This window comes from Excalfactoria chinensis, chromosome 14 (assembly GCF_039878825.1).
Source record: "Excalfactoria chinensis isolate bCotChi1 chromosome 14, bCotChi1.hap2, whole genome shotgun sequence".
Lineage (NCBI taxonomy): Eukaryota > Metazoa > Chordata > Aves > Galliformes > Phasianidae > Excalfactoria > Excalfactoria chinensis.
This window is the reverse complement of record NC_092838.1, coordinates 5966272-5988919: the sequence shown is the minus strand read 5'-3', so window position 1 is coordinate 5988919 and position 22648 is coordinate 5966272. Positions and strand designations below refer to the sequence as shown.

Sequence of the window (22648 nt, the reverse complement as noted above, 5' to 3'; positions counted from 1 at the left end):
TTGATTAGAAACCAAGGCTTCATAACCACAAAATAAAAGAACCGCCTTCAAGTAGATGAAGGAGTGACGCTGGAGAGAAAAGGAAAACCTCACAATGACCAGCTCTGAGCAACATATTACAGGTAGAAAAGAGCTACCAGCTCCCCATGCATCCCTACATCACTTCAGTACTTGCTGCCGCTGGATATATTCCCAGAATCCCCTTTTACTCTCCCAAAGGTCTGTTTTCTGCCACGCTAGTCAGTTTCATGGAGGGACTGCAAAGGTGCCCAAGGCAAAGCAGCAGGCACAGCACAAACCCCTGGCAGAGAGGGGTACGGGGCAGCAAGCCTTGCAATGCCAACCAGCCTAAAATCTGCTCAGCTCAGCCCTCACTCCCTATGCTCACAGGCTGTATCCTCTGAATCCTAAAAGTAGTTCAACCTGATATTAAAAATGGATAAGCATGGATTTCCTTTTAAGCACATTTCTCTTTTGAAGTCGCTCTGCTCTTGCTTCAAGATCAGAAGATGCTTCTAGGCCAACTTTCCTTTTTAAAAAATATGTAAATACAAATTACTGAATATGGAAAGGAAGCTGAGTTTAACTTAACACTGTAAGCACTTACCCAAATAAATTAATACTAGCATTAATAATATAAAGTGATAAAATATGCATATTTAAGAAGTGCAGAAAAAAAATTATGCTATACATTGTAGTTTTCATGGAAATAAATAGGAGGCATTACTTTGGAAATGACCCTGCCAGCACATGCCTTCTTTGGTATCAACAGCCAATTACCGTTCAGACAATCTGGTGAATCACCATTCTGACTACAGTGTAATAGCTGTACACTGTTAATTATGCCATCATCTTAATATTACAGTCAGAGAGCAACAGAATAGCAGGGGTTGGAAGGGACCTCCAGAGACTGAGTCCAAGCCCCTTGCTGAAGCAGGTTCCCTACAGCATGTCACACAGGCAGGCATCCAGGCAGGTCTTGAACATCACCAGAGGAGACTCCACCAGCTCTCTGGGCTCTGTTCCAGTGCTCAGCCACTCTGACAATGAGGGAGGTCTTCCCTTGCATTAGTTTGGAATTTCCCATGTTCCAGTTTGTGCCCATTGCCCCTTGTTCTACAGCTGCTTGCCACTGAAAGGAATCTGCCCCCACCAGCTTGACACCTGCACTTTAGATGTTTAGAAACACTGATGAGATCCCTTGTCAGCCTTCTCTTCTCCTGGCCTCAGAGTCCCAGGTCTCAGCCTTTCCTTGTACAGGAGATGCTCCAGGCCCTTAATCATCTTTGTGGCCCTACATTGCTGGACTCTTTCAAAAAGATTACTGTCTGGGGAGCCCAGAACTGAACACAGTATTCCAGACATGATCTCACCAGGGCAAAGCAGAGGGGGAAGATCACCTCCCTCAACCTTCTGGCCACATTCTTAACGTGCCCACGATAACACTGGGTTTCTTGGCCACTGGGGCACACTGATGCTTAGCCAACCTACCGCCCACCAGGACACTCTTTGCAGGTCCTTCTCTGCAAAGCTCCTTCCCAGCAGGTCAGTCCCTAACCTATAATGATGCATGTAGTTATTCCTCCCCAGGTGCAAGACCCTGAACTTGCCCTTGCTGAACCTCATTCAGTTCCTCTCTGACTCTCTATCCAGGTCCTGCTGAATAGCAGCACAGCCTTCTGGTGTGTCAGTTCTCTTTCAAAAGGGAAAACAGTAACAGGGCTTCAATGTGGGCCAAATTTAATACTTCACAGTGGCAAGCACTAAAATTTAAAAACAAAACAAAACAATCAGTCCTGCATTGTCTTGCTGTTTTAAGAACACTGATACATAAATACTGTCGTAAAGTTTTACTTGGCCTTCAGCTTTTAAGCAACATAATTGCATTTGATTTATTTTTCCCATTGTGAATAATAGGGAAGGGTGATCAGAATCAGCTTTGTGTAGCAACGCCACTAACATACATACAGATGATACAACCACTCCAAAATTACGAGGCCTCAAGCCTTTACACTACATCAGATCAGCAGAACATCGTGAAACAGAATCAAAATACTTCCTCCTTCCCATCCACATATATGTGCTGCAAGGCAGAGATTTGCAGATAATTCTGGAATAACCAAGTAATATTTTTACTCCCTATGGAGCACTCATGCCCAAAACTAGGGAAAAAATGGCTACTCGATGCTGCAGCTGAAATCAGATGCATTTTCTCTGATGTCTGCATTTGAAAATGTTTGTTTACAGTATATTTCATTATAGCAAGCCTTAACAGAAAATTGAGTCTCTATAGAGTCTGCAGATTCCAAATTTCTTCTGTTGACTTCCACAGCAAAATCCAGGTCACAACAAATTCCATAATTATAGCTCATGTTTCAGCACTCCAGAGTGAGATTTACCGTCACTGTTATTGAGGCCGTGAAAGGAACAGACTGCCATGCCAAGTATGTTAAGTGACATATGATATAAGATACCACATTGTTAACTGAAGTCCTTCACTCATTATAGTGCAAAGGAAGGGGAGCAAACAACCAGCGGACTTTGCTTGCTTGCAGTAGGATACTTCTGAAACTAGAAGATGAAGAGAGAACGGCTTTCCAAGAATAAGATCCTTTAAGCTGTAGAAGTTGAATAAACCTTTTGGTGCCTTTTCACTTGGGGTACCTATTATTTAGTCCAATAAAAGTGTGTTTTATCACACAGCACAGTATTAGCCTTATACAAAGAAGGAGATGGAAAGGGGCTGGATCATCCCAAGAATGATTTCTGACATTTTACTACTGATTGAGCCAATCATACAAGCAGTGTTAACCGTAATTTAAAGAATGCCAGGCAATTGCACAATGACAAAATTTCAGGTGAGCGAGGCTTTAACAGATTTTCATTAAGCCATCAGCAGGTTACTATTACACTGTACAACACACACACACAGAATCATGTAATTCAAATCTATATCAGAAAATTAGCAAATAACCATCTTTGTGAGTTACCCTACGTTCTCTGGTGCCAAAAGGGAAATGGTTAGCACTGGACTATCTCCAGGTCACCAACCACCACTGAAGTCACACTCCCTGAAGGGAACAGGAATGGTCAAGCACATGCTCTGCAGCTGACAAGCATGGGAGAGTGAACAGCACCAGCTACTGATGGAAATCAGGTCAAACACGTGAGATATTGTGAGAAGCCAGACTGTCTGAACTCCTACCACTGAACAGGATTTAGTTCCACACTCACACCAGACAGTATGGGAAGATTCCCAGCAGTTTAGCATCTTCCACTGGCACGCACCTCCCAGTAGCTGCTGCAAACTACTGGGTTAAACACAGATGTCTCACTGCCAACCTAGGCAGCTTCCAGCTCCAACATCCCAGCATCCTGGACCAAGGATGGGACAATTCCTTCTGAAAGCAGAGACTATTCCAACATCTGATGAGCAAGGAAGAGTAAAGAAGAACACACTGAACCTTTCAACTTTTGCATGGATATTATAAGAAGAGACAAAATTTGCAGCTATGCATTTCAGCTTTGCTCTTAACATCCAGCTGTGTTTCCCACAGCACCCCTGGTTACTGAGGGGAAAGAAGCCTGGACTGGCTTGCACCTACATTTTTTCCTAGGAGAGACCCTGGAAAAAGGATTGAGAAGCAAACACACCCGAGCAGTATCAGACACTCCTGTCAGATCCATTAGGAGTCACAGCATGGAAAAACAACAGGAATGTCACTGAGCAGCTGCAGTGGGGTCCCAGTAACCAGGCCCTACAGCCGCCAGCCAGCAATACCTTCAAATTCTGCTCTATATTCAAGCACAGTTCATTAGAGCCACTATGTTCCCAGTAGACGTTTGGGGCTTAACCAGTCTTTCTGTCACAATTTTCCAGTAACATCTACTCTTGGCATCAAAAGAGCCACCCTCTGTACTTCACTCATTAGTGGAGAGCATTAGTCAGTTACTTATGATTGCTGGCTCTTTCCAAAGCATACAAATCCAATTTTAAAAAAAAAAAAAAAAAAAAAAAAAAGGAAAAGTCATCCTTCCCCCCCAGCTCTGCCTGACATGGCTCCAGACTCAGATTCCAGAAGCAGTATTTATTGCAGAAGCTTTCTATTTATTCATTTTTCCAAGGCCGGTTGCAGGCTACAGGAAGCAGAGCAAATGCTGGATTCAAAAGCAGCCTCCGTTCTCCAAAGAAAGTCTCCAGAAGGCAACTACAGTGTGCCATGGTAGGACTACTCACTTCTGCTTAAGTAGCATCTACTTTCCACCAAGACAGGACAAATTCCAGCATGCACAACGTGATGTCTGACACTGTAAAGTACCAAAGATCTTGAAGTCCCATCCAAATTAGCAACCCTGATACCTTCAGTGGAAACTGCTGAGCTGTAGTACTCAGAGCAACGTGTGCTGTTGGTCAAATAATACTTTACTTCTTGGTCATCCTTGGCTTGAATCTTACTGTGACATCAACAGGCCCATTGGCCACAAGAGGTCAGGAATTTATTCATAGATTTCCTAGTGAAAGAAAAGGCTTAGTTTAAGACCAGAAAGCATTTTCAGATTCCTCAGACAAGAGTATATTAAGCATTTGTGAATTGCTGGTTGCCATCACTCCATGCAACGATCAGCTTGACAGGTCACTAATCCAGATACAAAAGAACTTGCCCTCTGGTTCACTGATAAGAAGTTAGCTGGATGGGTCCACTCACCGTAAGGTTAAACCTCTGCTCTCCCATTCTTTGCTTAGCAAAAGGCCATCAGTAGTTTAAATCAAATCTGGCTCACCATACTTCCAAAATTAAACGTATTTAGCATATATTTGAGGTTTCTTGGTTGTTTTTTGTTGAGTTGTTTGTTCGGGTTCTCTTTTGTGTTTGTGTGTGTAAGCATAAGTTCTGTGCTACAAAAAAAAGGTGGTGGGTTGGTTTTTTCCCTTTGTACTTCAAGCAGACCCTCTGGCACCCTGAGCAAAAACTCATTCAAATAAATACGTTCCTCCTATTTAAACATTTCCTAACAGTTTCAGTCAGATCTGCCAAAATAGTGCATTGCCTTTTCTAAGCACTTTTTCCTAATAATGACAAAAAACACCGCATTCCTTTTGGAGATCAATGAAAAACAATCAGAATGTGTATTTTTTTTTGTACTTTACTAAGTTAAACATTTTTCCTCAGCTTAGTGTTCAATGAGAAACAATTTGTATTCCGATGACTTCAAAGATCTGGGCAGTTTGCTTTCATTACTCTCCGGTCTCAGACTTACAGCATGTAACAGTCAGCATTTGCCCTAAAACTGAAGAGAGAAAGGTTTAAAAGCCATGAGCAGCTAACTGCTGTTCACCCCTCGCCCTGTTTCCAAATCCACCAGCTCAGCTCCTATTTATAAACGTTCTTACTCAGATTTCCATTTCATCCTGCCATGCTCAAATAGCAAACATTTTTCTTGACTGGGAAACAACTGAATGGGACCAAACACTTTAGTTGTTACCCCTCAATGCGATGCAAAACAATAAAAGATGCCACTTTTTGCTAAACTAGTGAAACCTACAGCAAACTACAAACTACAGTCTTTAACTGTGGATACCAGTTCCATAAGACAATGTGGTTATATATAGCCTCTGCTAAGCCCATTTCCAAAGAGCCTCTCTCTCTCTCCTCAGGGCAATGCTCTACCAGGTGTAAGCTTTCATTACACAAACTTTGTGTAAGGCTGAAAATGCTCTGACTTATGTTAGCATAGTTGCAATCATCCTAAATTCGCCTTAGAGCAATCAAAAATACCAACATCTGCTAAGCAGTCTGTAGCAACAGGGTACTTGTCTGCAACTCTATGGGTGCTGCTAATGCAACAAGCACTAAGAAAACCTGTTAATTCAGGTTAGTGTTTCCTCTGTAGTTCACAAATGGACACTGTGACACAGGTACAAAAACCCTGGTGAGAGCCAGTCACAAACAGACACTTTCTTCGCTGTTTTAAGTATTTCTTGCACACCAAGTTATTAATAACAGTAGTGGCATTATTAAGCACAGATTTTCATCACCAACAGTCACCCAGTCCCAGCAGCATGCATCTAGCACAAAACAGCCCACAGTTCACTCCAAAACTATACAAAAACGAGCTCACGAAGAATCTTTAGCTACAGCATCTGTCCTACCATCTCCACAATGTCAGGACAGACTGGACCTCAGACTGCTGAAGTATTTGATGCATGGCCAGAGCACCCACAGGCCACACAAAACTGAAGCCAGTGAAGTTCAGCCAGTATATCTGAATATTCTGAAATCAGTTTTGAAAGATTACATCTAAATCCTACAGGAGGAAAGGTCAACAAAAATTGCTCTCACACGAGTTTTAATCGGGCTGGCAGAAAACACAAGATGCTTCCATTTGTCTCGGCAGTTATAAACCCTTGTGATAAAATGCCCACAGCCACCTCTAATGGAACCTTCTTTTCCTGACTTGTTCTGCAGCTGTACTTTAAAAAAATGTCTCCTCATATGCCAAAGAATCACAGACCTCAATTAATTACAAACCATCAATGGAAGTCTAGCCATCCTGCATTGTCCTAGTGAAGAACTTATGATCTCACTTCCGATCTAAAAATATTTTCCACCGGTTGAATGGAGCTGCACACATTTTCACTAAATACTGCAGCACGCAACTTTGCACAGCACACATAACGTGTTCATGCTAAGTAGATGACATAGCATAAGAATTAATAGCAATGGAAAAAGACAACTTATACAGACCCGCAGAACATAATCATCACATTGTTCGTACATCCCTGCCACCACGGCTCACTCTGTTCCAGAAAGTCTCCAGAGGAAGCAAGATAGAGCAGCAGAAGCTGATGAACTTCCAGCTGCAAAGGGGTGGGAGGGAAAGGAAGCAGAGTGATTAGCTGAAGAGATTTATTGTATGCACACATTCAGCGTTAAAACTCAGCATCTACTATAACAGATTTCTTTGGGATTCATTTGAGGTTCATGATTCAAACCACAGGAAGATGCTACCAAGCTAATGTTTGTTCAGCATGAAGTCCTTTCTTCAAAACATAAAACAAGGTTGTGAAAAGCCAAGACTCTGATAGAAAAGAATCATCATACCATATCTCAAAAGTGAGAAGGACCTTCTGATATTAACCCAGCACACCGAAAATCTTATCTCCTAAATCTGCAGGAGTCCAGAGAAAAATCCAATGCACAACAATTTAAAAAATGCAGTGTTCTCTCTCTCAAGATGTTACTGTTCTGCTTTCTCCAACTCAGCGAGCACATTCAATCTCTAGGCACCAATACTTTGAGCCTTGTCCCAAACGCATCATGAAGCAAAATACAGCAACTAGGATAAAAAAAATTTAATGGCCTTTGGAACCAACGCTGCAGAAGACAACGACACTGAAAATGATTCCTTTAGGCTTTTCATGAGTAAAAATCCCAACATACTGCTTGGAAGAAAACAACTTGGAGCACCACTCCTGTAAAAGCAGCAAGTTATTTGTCTTAATTTGAATTCAAAAATTAGATAAAATAGAGGGGATGGGAAGCAAGTCCAAACACAGCTATGTAATACATATCACTCAGTACAATAACTCAGCAAAATGAAAGTCACTGTTTTCTTAATTAAAAATAAATAAATAGCTGTATGTATTTTTTTTTAATTGGCTGCAGGTTTACAAAATGCATCAATAGTAAATTAATTCCATCACCATGCAAATAGTATCAGCTATTACTGCCTCTTCCCATGGAGCACAGCAATCCCATCACAGGAACAAAACCTCCTCACTCTTACCTCTGACACTGATAAGCACGCTCAAGAACTCCACAGGTTGTTACATTTCACAAAGCTGCATGGACGTACCAGGGATTTCTACACTACAACTGATTTGTTTTGCTTTTAGAAGTAATTGGCCTTTAAAACATACAGTGTTGTCTGCATTTCACTTCCACTTTGAAGTCACAGATCAGCTCCTACCAGTTCAGGAAGGAAAACATGTTGTTGTTGTTGTTGTTGTTATGTTCTAGCACAGTGGACAAAAACACCGGGCTGTCTGGCAAGCCAACAGGCTGACCCAAAGCTTTTTTCTTTACAAGAAGAAAAACAAAACTACCAGCTTTTATTAATATAAAGGCATTAATAAAGCACATACCGTGCACCAATACTTCAGAGGATTATGCTCCAGACAGTAGTTATTCTCCTCACTATCACTAATATAAGTAACTTACACTATTTCAGACTGGTTCTTCCTATCAAGTAGGACTTATTTGTATATTATTTGTAACAAACATAATAGTCTGATGAGCATAACTACAAAGGATCGAGGAACTACATTCAAAATTAAAGACTCGGCCTAGCAGTAACAGAGCTCTGTGGTGTAGGCTGCCATTTGATGAACTCCATCTGCAAATTTAGAGTGGAATGGAGATCTGGAGAGCAGGCAGAGACCCAACAGACGGTGCAGCTCTATGCTGGCATCACTGGTCTCAACAAACAGGAGGCTGGCTACAATTCCAAAGAAACCTGAGAGATGTGACCTTTTTAACAAAGAAAATAAAAGTTGTTTTGAAAGTATGAAGTGTGCCTTGTTTTGGTCATCCTTAAGTAATCCCACAGCAGCATACCTGCTGTATTTCTCACTCATGTTGTTTAATGTGGATCCAAACCATCACCTGCAGAGCTGGAAGCACAAAATATATCGAAGGTAAACTGAGCTCTGAAGAAATGCATGCGACTACTCCTATCCTTAAACGCCTCAGCTCTGCAAGGAGACTACTGGTAAAACTCAGCATAAGGGCAATTATTCAAATCAGAACAGTTCAATGAACTTTATGTTGCACCATTGCTTCTAAGAGAGTAAAGAACTTTGTTACAGCTAAAACTGATCAGCTTCTTCCGTAGTCTAAAAACATGGCTACCTTCCCACACCATTCAGCTAACCCCATTTCTTAAAACAATAATAATAAAAGGAAGGACTCCTAGATGACTTAAAGTCTACAGCAAAATCCGAAGGCGTTTGAGTACTTCAGGATGCAATTCATGGCGGAGTTCTGAAATGGATACTCCTAGTTCCTGTTGCTTTTACTGGAATATTTTTATGGAGAGTCATTTTTTTCCCACCCTACCCTTTTCCTTTACTGAATTTCCACACAATAACTTCAAGTTGACCATCACCGGACATCTGAACAACAATAAAAAAGCTACAGCTGGATCCTGTATTAGTCCCAGCTGCACTGGATCTCTGGCTGCCTTCACAGAACAAGAGAGCCAATAGGAAAACCGTAGGGAAACTTCTTTTAGCAGCCTAACTTTGAATAAATCACTTTTCCATATGCTACTACAACAAACTATTTTACTACTTAATGCAAACTGAAATTTTTCTCCCCGTTTTCACCCCTTCTCTAAATAAATAAATAAATAATAAGTTCAAATAAATCTCTCTTCAAAAACCTCTACTACAAAATACCAGAAAATAATCATCTCCAGATGGTCTTTCAAGTCTAACATACCACAATGACTGTATCTGCCAAGTCCACCCACCCACAGGCTCCATAAACTTCAGAGTATTATTTGTATTTAATTTGGATTACTAATTTCACCCAACCTTTCCCCTTTACGATACAAGTTACTTTTGCAGGCTCCCAAGGTAGGTAGGAGATACAAAAGGACGCCAAGAACAGGGCCATAAGGTGTACTCTCTCTGCTTAGGCTACCAGTGAATTCACAGCGGAAGGGCTTAAGCTTGCCTTCTTTTATACTTGCTCTTATAAAATATCACCTAATCTTTTAAAACATTCACGTGAAATTATGTCACTTATTGGTACAAAACCAAGACCAAACGCTGCAGTCCTTCCAAACGTATATCACAGAAAATGAGAATAAAGAGCTTTAACCAAAAAAAATAAATAAATAAAAGCCCCAAATGCTCTGTAGCTGTGGGGAGCCTCCTCCAAAAGATTTAAGAAATAAAGTTGCTGTTTCATGCACAAAAATGCACTTCCTACAGAAAAAAACTGCAGGTTGCAGGTAAGCAGCAGTTTATATAGAAACTGCAATTCAGGAGTAGCAGCACCAGGACAAGAGATGGTAAGAAAGAAGCACACCTCTATTCCCCCTACATCAGTGCTGCATTCTGCATTATAATACTGCAGGTACATAACATCAGAGAAACCAAAAGGGGGGACAATAGGTCAAAATCAACCTGCAGATGAGCAGGCAAAATAAGTTCTATAAAATAATTATTCCTGAGACTATAAACTACCATAACATAAACTACCTCCTAACGCGTGACACGACAGATACCGAATGCAAGGAGAGCTTTCCGCAGTGTTAGCAGTGAGGTTACAAAACACAAGGCTACACTGAGGTTTACTTTGGGCTGAGCGAAGCTCCTGAAGATGTGTGGCTGAATATTAAGTGCCAGGTTTGGGGGGCTCCAAGCAGAACCCTTGCAGTTTGAAGGAAAGAAATAACCAAAACTTGAAGGGAAAAAGGGAGAATCACAAAACAATATACAGATTTACCTACCCGAATCAATAAACTGCACAGATCTACTACAAGGGACCATCAGACAGCATGGCTCATATACTGTAGCTCCTGCACAGGCAATCCTGAGCATGTGAGCACCTCACACTTAGAAGAAAGGAGTCAATCTACATGGTCTTCTCAAGGACTCAGAATGGTCCTATAGAGCACCAAGCCCCTTCCCTGCACTAGATAGGGTCAGAGAACCTACTAATTTGAGGGTCAGAGAACACACTTAATTTGCAAGGCTCCTCCATTCCAGAGCCACCACCTCTTCTTGCTGGCACTTGGCTTAGCTCAGTTGCTTGGGAAAGCCTTCCTTCCTCCACAGCCCCCGGCTGCCCAGGCAGGAGATGCAGCCACAAAAACACACAGCAGATTTACAAATTCAAAAATGGGATTTGCAAGTGGTCAAAATTGTGCTCAGAGGGAGCATGCAGCCTGGTGGGAAAATTCCTCTTGGGTCGATTTGAATGCCTAGGCAGGAAGTTCATTAGTCCACACTTACATGAGTAAAAAGAAAAAAAAAGGACTCGGAATCTGATTACTGAATATAAGGAAAAAAAAAAAAAATACTCCTTCCAGCAACAATAAGCCCTTATTTTGCCATCAGCAATGTGCTTATAAATGCCCCTTTTGCCGACTCCCCCTCTTGCAGCATGCCTTGTGGGGCAGCGGGACCCACTGCTGTCAGCATCTGACCCTACAGACAACACCGCCTGTGAGCTGAACAAAGATCTCATTAAGGACCATGATATTTACAGTGCACCAAAGTGAAAATCTAACAGCAAATACAAGCTTCTGAAAACTCGGAACTGAGCAAGCAAACAAGCTGAAAGGTATTCTGCACTCTGAATGTGAGGGCACAGAACACAGCTCCATGGTGGAATTTGCACTTACAATTAATGATGCGGTGGTATAAAAACGTGCAGGTGACTCATTAAACGACGGCATCTCACAGTCCTGACAGAAAACAAGAGGCCGTTTCCCTGCTTGCACATGCCAGTTCTTTCTCAGCCTTTTTGTGCTCGTGAGGAAAGCAGATCAAGCAGCAGAGAGATGGATCCGTGTCCTTTCCACCCATCTACTCCTTTTGCCAAAGCACATCCAGCATATCGCTCCATTCCAATGCAGTTTAACCAAAGGGAAGATGTTACAAGCTTCATGAGAACTGGTGCGCACCAACAGCGATTCCCACAGCTGCTGCTGAGTCGCTCCCGCACCCTGCATCAGATCGACTCCCAGCAGCTGCAGGACATTGTGTTACGAGCCAGATAAACACACAGGGATGGGTGCCAGACACACAACTCTGTAAGGAAGGGATGGAGGGTTTGTCACTGGAGACAAGAAACCTCAGAACCACCACAAGACAAGGCAGAGCCTGCGAGACACTACATCACTTTCACAGCCTGCGTTCCATTGTTTTCATACAGCCTTCTCGTTTTGCAAAGGAACCGGAGGTATTTCATCTAAAAGATTTAAAAGTGATTTTCTCCTTTGATATGAAGGACTCGCATCTGCAAGAACAGCAGCAGCTTCCCAAAGTCCACCTTGGCAGCTCGATCTGAAATCAGACTCAACGCTCTCAAAATGAACTTATCTACAATTCTCATTTTGAACTGAAGAACTTCCTTACGAAATTCAGTCAGAAGCATTATTAGCTAATAGCCTTGCAGGAAAATCTATCCTTGGTACAGTTTCCATTTGGTTGCAAAATAACAGTATCAATTTCACACGTCCTCCACACACCTGGCATAAGGCAACTATTCCGTTTTATAATAATCAGAACATCTGAAAAAAGGGTTATTAGTAAAACCACACCGAGAAGCTCAACCTGCTAAAAAAAAAACAGATCAAGGATTGCAAGTACTTCGTGTCCTGTACAAGAACTCGATGCATGGTCCACAAGCACCCAGTGTGCTGCACCTCCTGTTAACTCCATCAGATCTGACTTTGTCAGAGATGGCTTTTCCTGGGCAATGCTGGATAATATTTGTATGCACCTTCTTGCATGTCAGCTTTACCTGGAAAAGCTCCCCACTTACACTACACCTATGCGTAAACAGATATTGGAACTACGGTACAATTGTAGAAGCAGCTAAGCTTCACTACTTCCTTTAAATAAAACTTCACATTACCAAATAACGGGTTTAAAAAACCTCAGAAAGTAATGAAATAAATGTGACACAGATGTTCGCTAAAAAAAAAAAGAAAGAAAAGAACAAGAATGTTTTTACTTCATAGCAACCAAATAGGTCAAGCCATTTCCTTCTTCAGGCAAACCCCAGAGGACCACAGAACACATGGTTTTCTAGTGGATTTTCTCTGTCTATCCCACTAAAAGGAAATACTGCCGTCCAAAGTATTTGCAATACTAAGTTTTCCCATGAAATTGTTGGGAGTTGAAAGAAGGAAGTCATATGCAATTACAAACAATTTGCTAGATGCTAAATTTATACAGATGGCACAATTAAATATACTTTTACTATTTAAGTCACATACCTCTCCTATAGAACATACTGCTCTAAAAGAATGCACAGCAAAGAGCTCAGAAATACCAGTCATGGAGGTTCACACGATTTTTTTCTTCACTTCCATAAATCTTAAGGTAAATATATCACGTGTTCATCACCAACGTGGGATTCCTGTCCTGCAGTTCTACAAGCTGACACGTTTTTCCAATAAAATAGCTGATAATTGCTTCTTTTTATCCCTGGTGAAAGAAGCCCATGGTTACTGTGTCCAAACTCATCATTAGAATGAGTGCAATCCTTCAGCATATGCTTAAGCACTTCTGAACTATGAGATGACAAAGTGATTCAGCTTCAAAACGAAGAAAGAATCTGTAAAGATTCCTTATGGTCACAAACCAGCACCTGCCGTGTAGCCCAGCCCCAGATAGGAGCTTGCAGACAGCATGTGAGCTCACGATCAGATTAAACCTACACAGGCATTCAAACAATAGAATGAATACTGCATAGGAAAATACAACTTATTTCTTAAGTTTTAGATTGCAGAAGTCTTCAAAGGGTTTTTCGTTTCCCTTTTAATGCCAGTTTTGTACAAGCTTTCTGCAGACTGTTCTTTAGGAAAGGGTAAATTAAAACATCGAATTTATTTCCTCGTCGATAACCACTGGCGACATCATTGTGCATCCACAGGCACCAAGAAAGGCCATAGCTCTGCTTTAGAGTTATTAAAATTAATATGACAATTATGCAATCTTAAGATGTCAAACAGGCCAACATTTCAGCTGGGACAGATGGCAGTGGAACCAGAGCAGGCAGTATATGCTGTGAGTCATCACTTCAAACATGATTGTTCAATTTTTATTTGCAAATTCGATTGTCCACTTGAAGATATAATGAAGAAGAGAGCATTAAGGCAAGCGCAGAGCCCTGCAAATCTTAGCAAGAAGTTGGAAGCAGAAAGATCATCTTCCATACGAAAAAGGGATTAACAAGACAGGAGGGGAGTGAGGGGCCAACAGAGAAAGAAGCCAAGAAAGAGCAAGATTTCAAACAGAAGAGGATAGTAAACAGGACTAGAGGCAGCTGGAGGGACAACAAGGAGGGGAATGTTCCAAGCACGAGGGGTCAGGACAAGTGTGGAAAGGACCTAGGATGAACCTGGAGGAGATGTTCTTCAGACAGTGACTGCAAGAAGCTCATTCAATGACTTCCAACATGAAAAGGAGATGAGGCAGTAGTTCAACAAGCAACTGCGGCCAAAAACAGGGTGTAAAAAGAGAGAAAAGCAAGCTTGCTTGGGGAAGAAAGGAAGTGAGCAAAAGATAGCAGTGGATAAGATGGAGCTACAGTACAAGCAGAATGGCTTACAGCTTTTAATCAAGAGCTAAAAACTGTGCCAGCAAGGGAAAGACTTATAGGTGGAAAGGATGGCAAGCAGAAGGAACTGGAGGAAAGCCACACTTGTATTTCATCCACTTTCCCTTAAGAAAGCATTGAAAATTCTATAAAGAAAGAAGGGGATCAGACTGAGAAACTTGATGCGAACTGCAGGATGTCTCCTGGAAAGCACTGCACTGCCTTGAGACACGCAGCCCCTCACCTGGTAAAGGCTCTTATGCTCCACTGATATTACAAGACTGCAATATCCATTTCGTAACAGCAGCACGTGGGAAAGCCACTTTCACAACGGCTCTTGCTGTGATTCCCAGACCTTGCTCTGCAAAGTACTCTCTGTTCCTCCAAGTAAACCCTACAGGGTTTTTTCCTAGATGTAATAATCCACAGATGCTATGTTAGAGGCACACTGCTTCACTAAAACCCATGCCCTGATTATGCCGCTGTGCACCAGCCACCAAATCCCATTACTCAACGATTCATCGAGTCGGGCAATCTCCAGAAATTTATTAGTAAAAATGTAATGCCTTCTTCTAAGCCACAGCTACAAAGATTGAATGTTAGGCTAAGAAAAACCTTAACATGCTATTGCAATTAAGAAGTCTATTTTCTGATACCACAAAAGTAACTCATATTTACAATGTAATTCCTAATACTAATGCATTTGGGGATAAAACTGAAGATGCGGGTGAACCAATATGTAATCTGTGTAAATTGAGGTAAGTTGAGCATGGAAAAGTATTCATTTAGTAAAAAGAGCCTTAGTTTGAAGCCCTGCTGGCCGGCAGGAGACATCTATGTGGTTTCATTTTGGGTTGTATGTCTGAACATGATATTATTTCTCTTCCTAGAAGCGCAAGGGGAAGTTAGTCCAATATTCAGGTGCATTTTTTTGTTCTTAGCACTTTCTCAGCATTGCTGGAAACTCCAAAGAACTTTTGGGACAACTCATTGTAATAACCTTCTTTATTAAATACATTTCTTATTTTGAGAGTTTCTTTGATTTTAAACAAAACATGCAGATTCGGTCTTGAATGCAGAGCAAATGTCTACAACCACGAGCAGGTCACATGAACTCCCCTATCTTTAATATCTGCCTTTGAAAGACACTGCAATCCAGAGGCTGCTGATATATACAGATAATTTAAAAACTACTTCCTATGGAGAAGTGGGGGGGTTGGGGGTGTCTTTCTTTTTAGTTACATCTAACAGCTTTTACCTATGAGCAGATAACTGCTTTGCCACACAGAAAAACAGAAGTTGTCTTGTTAAATTTGGTTTGGCAGCAAATCTGTTCTTCTGAGTCTTCTGCAAGATGATCTGGTCCTTTGGTCCACATCCTGATGACCTGCCTCCATACCAGAAATCCACATGCTGAATGGCACCAACACTGGTGAGCATGGCCAACAACAGGCCGGCAGCTGAACTGCTCTCCAACCCCAAGGAAATCTTCAACATTTAGAAGCAAACAGCTTTGGCAGGAGGGCAGGAGAAACCTCCCTGCCACAGTCAGTGCTAGAACTTCATGTATTTACTGAGGAGAAGCAAGATTTTAAAGCTTTCAGCACTCCTGATGAGAGCTCAAAACAAACATGCATACAGAAGTCACTCAGTGCTTGATCCCGTAGGCTTTTCCACATGGAATGGCACTGAGCTGGATCTGGAGACTAGGAAGCAACTGCACAAGTCAAGTTCAGAGGAACAAAGAGGAGTTCTGTTCCAGCCTTCCTTCTGCACACCTGCTGCAACATTCAGTGTGAAGATCCCAATTCAGCAGTACCACCGCTGCAGAACAACAGCGAGTATGTAAGAAAAGCCTTGCTGAGATCACAGAATGCGAGATTTTAAACCAAGCGAGGAGAGGGAGGGGGAGAGACTTCCTGGATGAAGTGAACCACAGAGATATTTTAATCAGAGCACAAAAGGAGGCTGAGATGAACACCAACTGACGCGGATCATATCGCATCAATAATCCACGCACACAGCCTCCACTGAGAGCAACGGGAGGTTTGTGTGTAAGTGGCTCGTACAAAATAACCACATGCCCCCATTTAGACTCCACACAGAGGAGAGAAAACATCAAGAACAATTCCCGTAATTAACACCGCTCTTCCGTCAAGCGTTTCTAAAATAATCCTGACTTTACACAGCTCTGCTTTTATTCACAGCTTTCACAAGTGACGGCAAAATAGCTGACCCCATTTGTCAGATGAAGGAACTGAAGCGTCAGATGCAAATGAAACTGAGGAGCAGGGCAGCAGGCAAAGCTGAACTGGGAACTGCATTTACCTTCTGAATCACAGTTTAGTGCCCTAGATATTTAGATGCTTATCTAGATCAAGCCTCTAATTAGGATGATTTGGCGCAGTCCTCAAATAATTGCCCTACCTGCAGTACCTGAGCGCACCGATAAGCTCAGCTGCACCAGTTTGCCACTTCAGCATGAGAATTTCTGGAGCATTGCAGATGTCCTATGAAGGTTCCAGCCCTGCTGAGCACCCCTGGCAGTCCCTGAGCCTCACAGCTCGGTAGCACCAAGGCGCTCTGAAATTGGCTGTCAAATCAACACTTCCCACATGCTTTCCATTGTGCAAAAAGAAGGGGAGGGGGGGGAAGACTTAATTCAAAACAACAATGCATTAGCTGGAAATGATCTAATTAATTCTGGCGTTCCAAACTGACTGCGCTCCATAAGAAACAGTCAGATAGGATCTCGAGTCAGGAAAAGAGTTCAATGCTCACAAGAGGGTAACGTCAACCATCAAATACAGGCAGGAAAAAATGAACATCTTATTAGCCTACAATTGTTTTATTATTAAGCCCAATAGGGAGGGATATTAGAAGAAAGTCACACGTTTATTAGCATGGTACAAAATTAAAACTCATTCTATATTAAATCTGACTTCTTCCTCCCCAGAACCGCCTGCAGGATGGACCGCTGTCTGTAAGCTTCTATCTGGGTGCTTTTCTTCCTGAGAAAATCCAGCTTTGAAACACTCACACTTGACAGCAGACTGATTCAGCAAGAGGTCCACCTTCCAGTCAGCCTGGCACATCAGAACTACAACACGACACACAGGGCCAGTGCCAACAGCAAGCACCTCCTTCTCCCTCTCCTACAGATACAAGCCCACAACACTGAAAATAACACATGTCAAGTTCAGTGAATCTTCTGAACGGTTCCAGTGTTCAGTTGCTTCCAATGACAAATTTTAAAGAAGGACTGGCTTGTTTGGTTCTTCGTTTTCCTTGCTAAAGAGTTAAGCCTAACGCGGACGAGCCAGGCGAGAGCTGAGAAATGGCCACGCTCCTTCAAGAGTTATTCCTCTGATTCATCATAGCCTTTTTCTCTCCCAAGTTGTCAAAACAAACACCACACCCACCTGATTTCCGAGTTCTGGGCAATTACACTTAAAATTAGCAATCACCAAGTAACTATTAATCATGGAGCCTTAGCCATTATTTTACCTATTTAGAAACAAGCGATACCCTCAAACACAGCGCGTGTGACGTTTCGGAGCCATCCCCGCTGCGGGGCACTGAGCACACAGAGCCCCCCGGCAGCGCCGGCCACACAGCGGAGGGGATGGATCCTCCAGAGGGAAGGGAGCTTTCCGCACAAAGCACATTGGAAACGAGACGATGAAAACGGACTGCAAAGCCGCCGTCCTCGCAGCCGGGACAGTCTGAAGCCTCCAAAAGATTAAAGATTAAAAGCTCCCCTAAGATGCAAACCCTGATCTGCTAAAAGTGCTGTTTGGGAACATTAGCATCGCTGCCTTTAGGAACGGTTCGCCTTGTTTAAACTGGATGAACCACTCCGGGATTATCACCGAGCCTCCATTAGGATGACACACATACACACACACACACACACAGAAGCCCTCGCAGAACATAATTATTCTTTTCACCGCTCGCACAAACACCAGACACACACTTTTCTCTCCCTCCTCCCAGCGGACGCACAGCTGCGCCCGGGGAGCGTCGCGATGTCTCCGGGCGGGAGCGGAGCCAACACGGGGTTGTCACCGCGCCGACGAACGGGGCCCCGCCGCCCTCCCAACCACCCCGCGAGCTCCCGGCCGAGGAGCCCCATCGTGGCCGCTGACACCGGCGCTGCCCCCGAGCTCGGGAGGAGCCGGGCAGGACGAGGCACGGAGCGCAGAAAGAAAAGAGAAAGAAGGGCGCGGCGCCGCGGTGCACGTTCCGGCCTCAGCCGCGCTCCACAGCCCCGGTCCGGACACGCCGGCCGCGAGCGAGCGCTGCCCCGGCACAGCGGCCAGGTGCGGGACCGCGGCCCTCCGCCACTCACCGCCACCTCCGCCGCCCTCTTCGTCCATGTTGGGGCCGCACAGCACAGCGCTCCGCGACGACCGCGGCTCGGGGAGGCCCCGGACTCGCTCCTCCCGCTGCTCTCTTCCTCCTTCGCCGCCGCCGCCGCCGCCGCCGCCGCGCTCTCCTCACCCAGCGCCGCCTCAGCCCGAGCAGCAGCTGCCGCCTCGGCCCAGCCGCCCGCCCCTCTCATGTGACCCGCGGAGGGGCGGGGGGAGGCAGGGCCCGGCCGGATTCGTGCCGCCGCCGCCGCGAGGTCGCCGGTGCGCGCCGTGCCGTCTCCTCCCTCAGGGGGCGGCCGTGCCTCGAGCTGCGCGGAGCTTCCGGCCGTGGCTGCTCGTTGGTGCGCGCGGCGCGGCCTGGCAGCGCTCAGCGCCCCTCATGAGTTCCTTGTTCCCTCATGAGTTCCTTGTGGAGGAGCCCGGCCCGCCCGCAGCTGTCGGAGCGCGGCGCTGGGAGGGGCGGGGGGGGGCGGCTGGGGGAGCCGCAGGTACGTCCATAGAGCGTCTGGGACTGCGGAGGTGTCCAGCAGTGAAAAGAGAGCCGGGGGTGACCGGAGGGTGAGGGAACAGAGCCGGGCTGGTGCCACGTTGTGAGGGACGAAGTGGGTGGAAGTCGACGTGCAGTCTGAGTTGGGTGTTGCTGTGCGCAGCCAGGAGTCGGACTCGATGGTTCTCACGGGTCCCTTCGAACTCAGAACATTCTGTGGTTCTGAGTGTCCAAAAAGGAGCCTCGGGCTCGCCGCGTTTGTGTTTTCTTTGCAGCCTTTCTTGCCCCCGGTTCTTGGGTCGGGTGCTGGAGAGCTGCTGGGTGCCGTTCCCAGTGGCTATGAAGTGCTGTGTGTAAATGGGAGCTCCTCGCACACAACGCAGGATTTTGCATTAATGTGCAATGCCTGAATTGGTAAGGAGGAGAATTGGCCTGCGTACGGTCATGGGACTGGAAATTCTTGTGGGATTTAGTAAGTCCTTGCTCAGATGGGCGGTGTGACCCCGCCGCAGCCAAAGCCAAAAGGTAAGCAGCGGAGTTCTGGCACCAGCCGCTCTTCCTTCCTTCCCAGGAACCACCCCGCATTATTTTTTAAAACCTTTAGTGTTAAAATTTTATTCAGAAAGGAAACGTGGGGAGGAAGGGGTCAGCCAACAGGAAGGGATCGGGGTTTTCATTTTCCTGTCGCAGGCTGGCATGGCGCAGTGTGTGCACTGGGGGCTGTCTGCTGCGCTCACCTCCTGGCACTGCTGTGCTGAGAGCAGAACGTTGGTTCTGACAGCTGCTGTGGTGATCAGGTGTCCTCGACGAGAAATCATCAGCATCACAACCCCTAAAATGCTCCTACGCTTTCCTGTGGCTTTAATCACCGTATGAAAAGGAGGTGATTACATAAAACAGCACAGCTTGGGTAAGAGAAGGGTTCTTGGACTAGGTAAAGTGCAATTAAAGAAGACTTCAGAATCAGCTTGAATGCAGATGAGCTGACAGTGGGCTCCGAATATTTACTGCCCGCTGAGCAAACTGTTAATTTCCATCAGAGGGGAATCTGGTTCATGAGGAGAATCCTGGTGTTTTGTTTCATCACGGAATGTTTTCATTAAATCTGTGGTTTTTCATGCAGTCACATAAGATACACTCCATCTTCTCGCTTTCATTTAGCAGTGCCATTTCTTGTTCAGTATTTCTATATAACTTTGGATACAAGAAAAAAATCTACTGCAAAGCAGAAGCCCAGTCACTTATAGCAGAAAAGAGTGGAGGTCAGCCTTCCTCCCACCAGGTCGGTGGCAGAATTCCTGCTGGCTTCAGAGGAAACAAGGCTGGGCTTTGGAATAAAATAAATGAATGGCAAAGACAAAAACAATTTGTGAGGCAAGCAAGGAAAAAAGACTGTCCTAATTGTAAGTGGTCAGGCGGGGTATTTAATATAAATGCCGCACTGCAATCAGACAGACTTGTGATGAATAACATTTCTTCATTATAACTTAATTTCAGCAAGCAGTCACATTTTCAATACTTTGCACTGCTGACGTAGCTTTCCATGCTGTGGTTTGAAATGTATCTTGAGGAAAGCCCGTTCCTTTCAGTCCTGTTATGGTCAGATGGCTTAACCTGACAACATGCAGAAGAGCACTGACACTGCAGTGTCTCCTCGTGGCTCTCTGCAGTGATGGCACACAGTCCTCAAAACTTATTTTTTCCCTGCACGTTGTGTATTCTGTAAAGACACCTATTTCTGCATGAGCCCGATCCTACCCGTGTTCCAGGCATACAGAGTAGTTCTGCATGCAGGGTTCTTACCAAGCAAAGATGTTTAATCCTTAGGTGAGGTACATGTTTAAAGGTCTGAGTTTTTATCAGACCGGCTCCTGTTGTGAATCATTCTCTCACATCTACTTTGTTTTCTGGAACTTTGATGGCTTTTCCGTTTTGAAACACGCAGGAATTGTATCTCTCTGTGTTAGACCGTCAGTCGGCTCGGTCTGTTATTTTCTTGTTTGCTGTCCTTTTTGTAGCCCAGCTGTTTGTACAGGAGGTGTGTTTCGCCAGTTCTGTGTCCGCAAGTCTCGCCTTTTGTGCTGGAAGAAGTTCCTAGTCTGTCATTTGTGCAAAGAGGAGTCCAATAGTTGGTCTGTTTAAATTATCTTCAGGAGGAAATGGGACGTTCTTCAAAACCGATTGCTGGCAGGGTTGATTCCCTTATGAGAAATGTGGTTATATGCCAGATTTTTAGGTGATACTCTTTGTTTTTCTCTTTCAGATAGCTTAGTGTCTGTCTTGATTAAGGTTGCACTAAGAGGTAATTTATCATGTCACGTTTCGTTTTCAAGGGTCAGGAGCACATCTGTTACGACACTCATTGTAACACAGAAGATCGGGGAAGACAACTGAGTGCCTTACATCATATTTTAGTGGTTTAAGGAGCTCATTAAATCTTGAGTCACTTCTATGGATTGCAATTTAAACCAGCTTGCAAGCCATAGTGAATGAAAATCACTTCCCACCCACCCCCCTCTCTCTATATACATATATATATATGTATATATACTTCTAATAATTGAAGAATGTGGGTGTCAAAAAGCCCTGTTGGTTCTCACATCCTTTCCTCAGCAAGAAAGAACTCCCTTTCATTCTGGATTGCTTTTTATCAGTGAATGGAAGTACTGAAAAAGATCCTCATTATTAACCTGGCATTTACCTGTAGAGAGAAATAAGGTTAATCTGACCTTGATACATTTCCCATTTCCATTACCAAAATGTTTCACAGTGATATAAAATTCCAGTTTGTGGTGATAGATTTTGTGAACTTTTCCTCTCTAAACAAAAGCAGTGGCCACGGTGCTGTTCATTACATGGGCAGCAATAGGAAACTACATACAAGTAAAATTGTATTATGAGGCATAAGAAATATCACTCTGGTTGGGTGTTTGGTTTTTTTTTTGCAAAACAGAAATAAAGTGACTGGCACCGCAGCATCAGGCTGCATGTCAGCATCTCACACAGGCCTGGGATCTTGAAAGTCCTAATTAATCTTGCTTTGGGAGCTGTAACCCAACTGTGAGCTGTACATGAGACCTGCTCTAGCTGTAGGCATATGGCAGCAGCTGAGGGATTTCTTGTGTAATGTTGGTAACAGAGGCCCACACGGCTCCTTATTCCCTGCCTGGAGAAGCCTCCTTAAACAGCTCCATGGTGCATCAGGCTGGCATCCCTCAGTATGCATGGCAGCCAAAGCGACAAGCTGGGCTCACTCCCGACACGCAGGGTCAGAGGGGTCGGACCAGGTGCTCTTGATTCACCGCTGAGCTGCTGTCTGAAATGCAATTGCGTATCTCCACGTGAGCTGGCTCAGATCTGTCTGCTGGCAGCCGTGCACAAATCTGGGCTTAGTAAACGTGTGACCATCAATTCAGCCAGGAGTAGGAACTGTCGGCTCATGA

At 44.2% G+C, this 22648-nt stretch overlaps 1 protein-coding gene across 1 annotated transcript in view; it reads right to left on the bottom strand.

The window, feature by feature from the left end:
* CYTH3 (cytohesin 3) overlaps positions 1-18993 on the bottom strand; it is a 42090-nt gene extending 23097 nt beyond the window's left edge. Inside the window, exon 1 of the mRNA XM_072349009.1 lies at positions 18697-18993. Within this exon, the coding sequence (XP_072205110.1) occupies positions 18697-18724 (28 nt within the window). The 5' untranslated portion in view covers positions 18725-18993. The remainder of the gene's footprint in view (positions 1-18696) is intronic.
* Positions 18994-22648: the final 3655 nt, after the last annotated feature.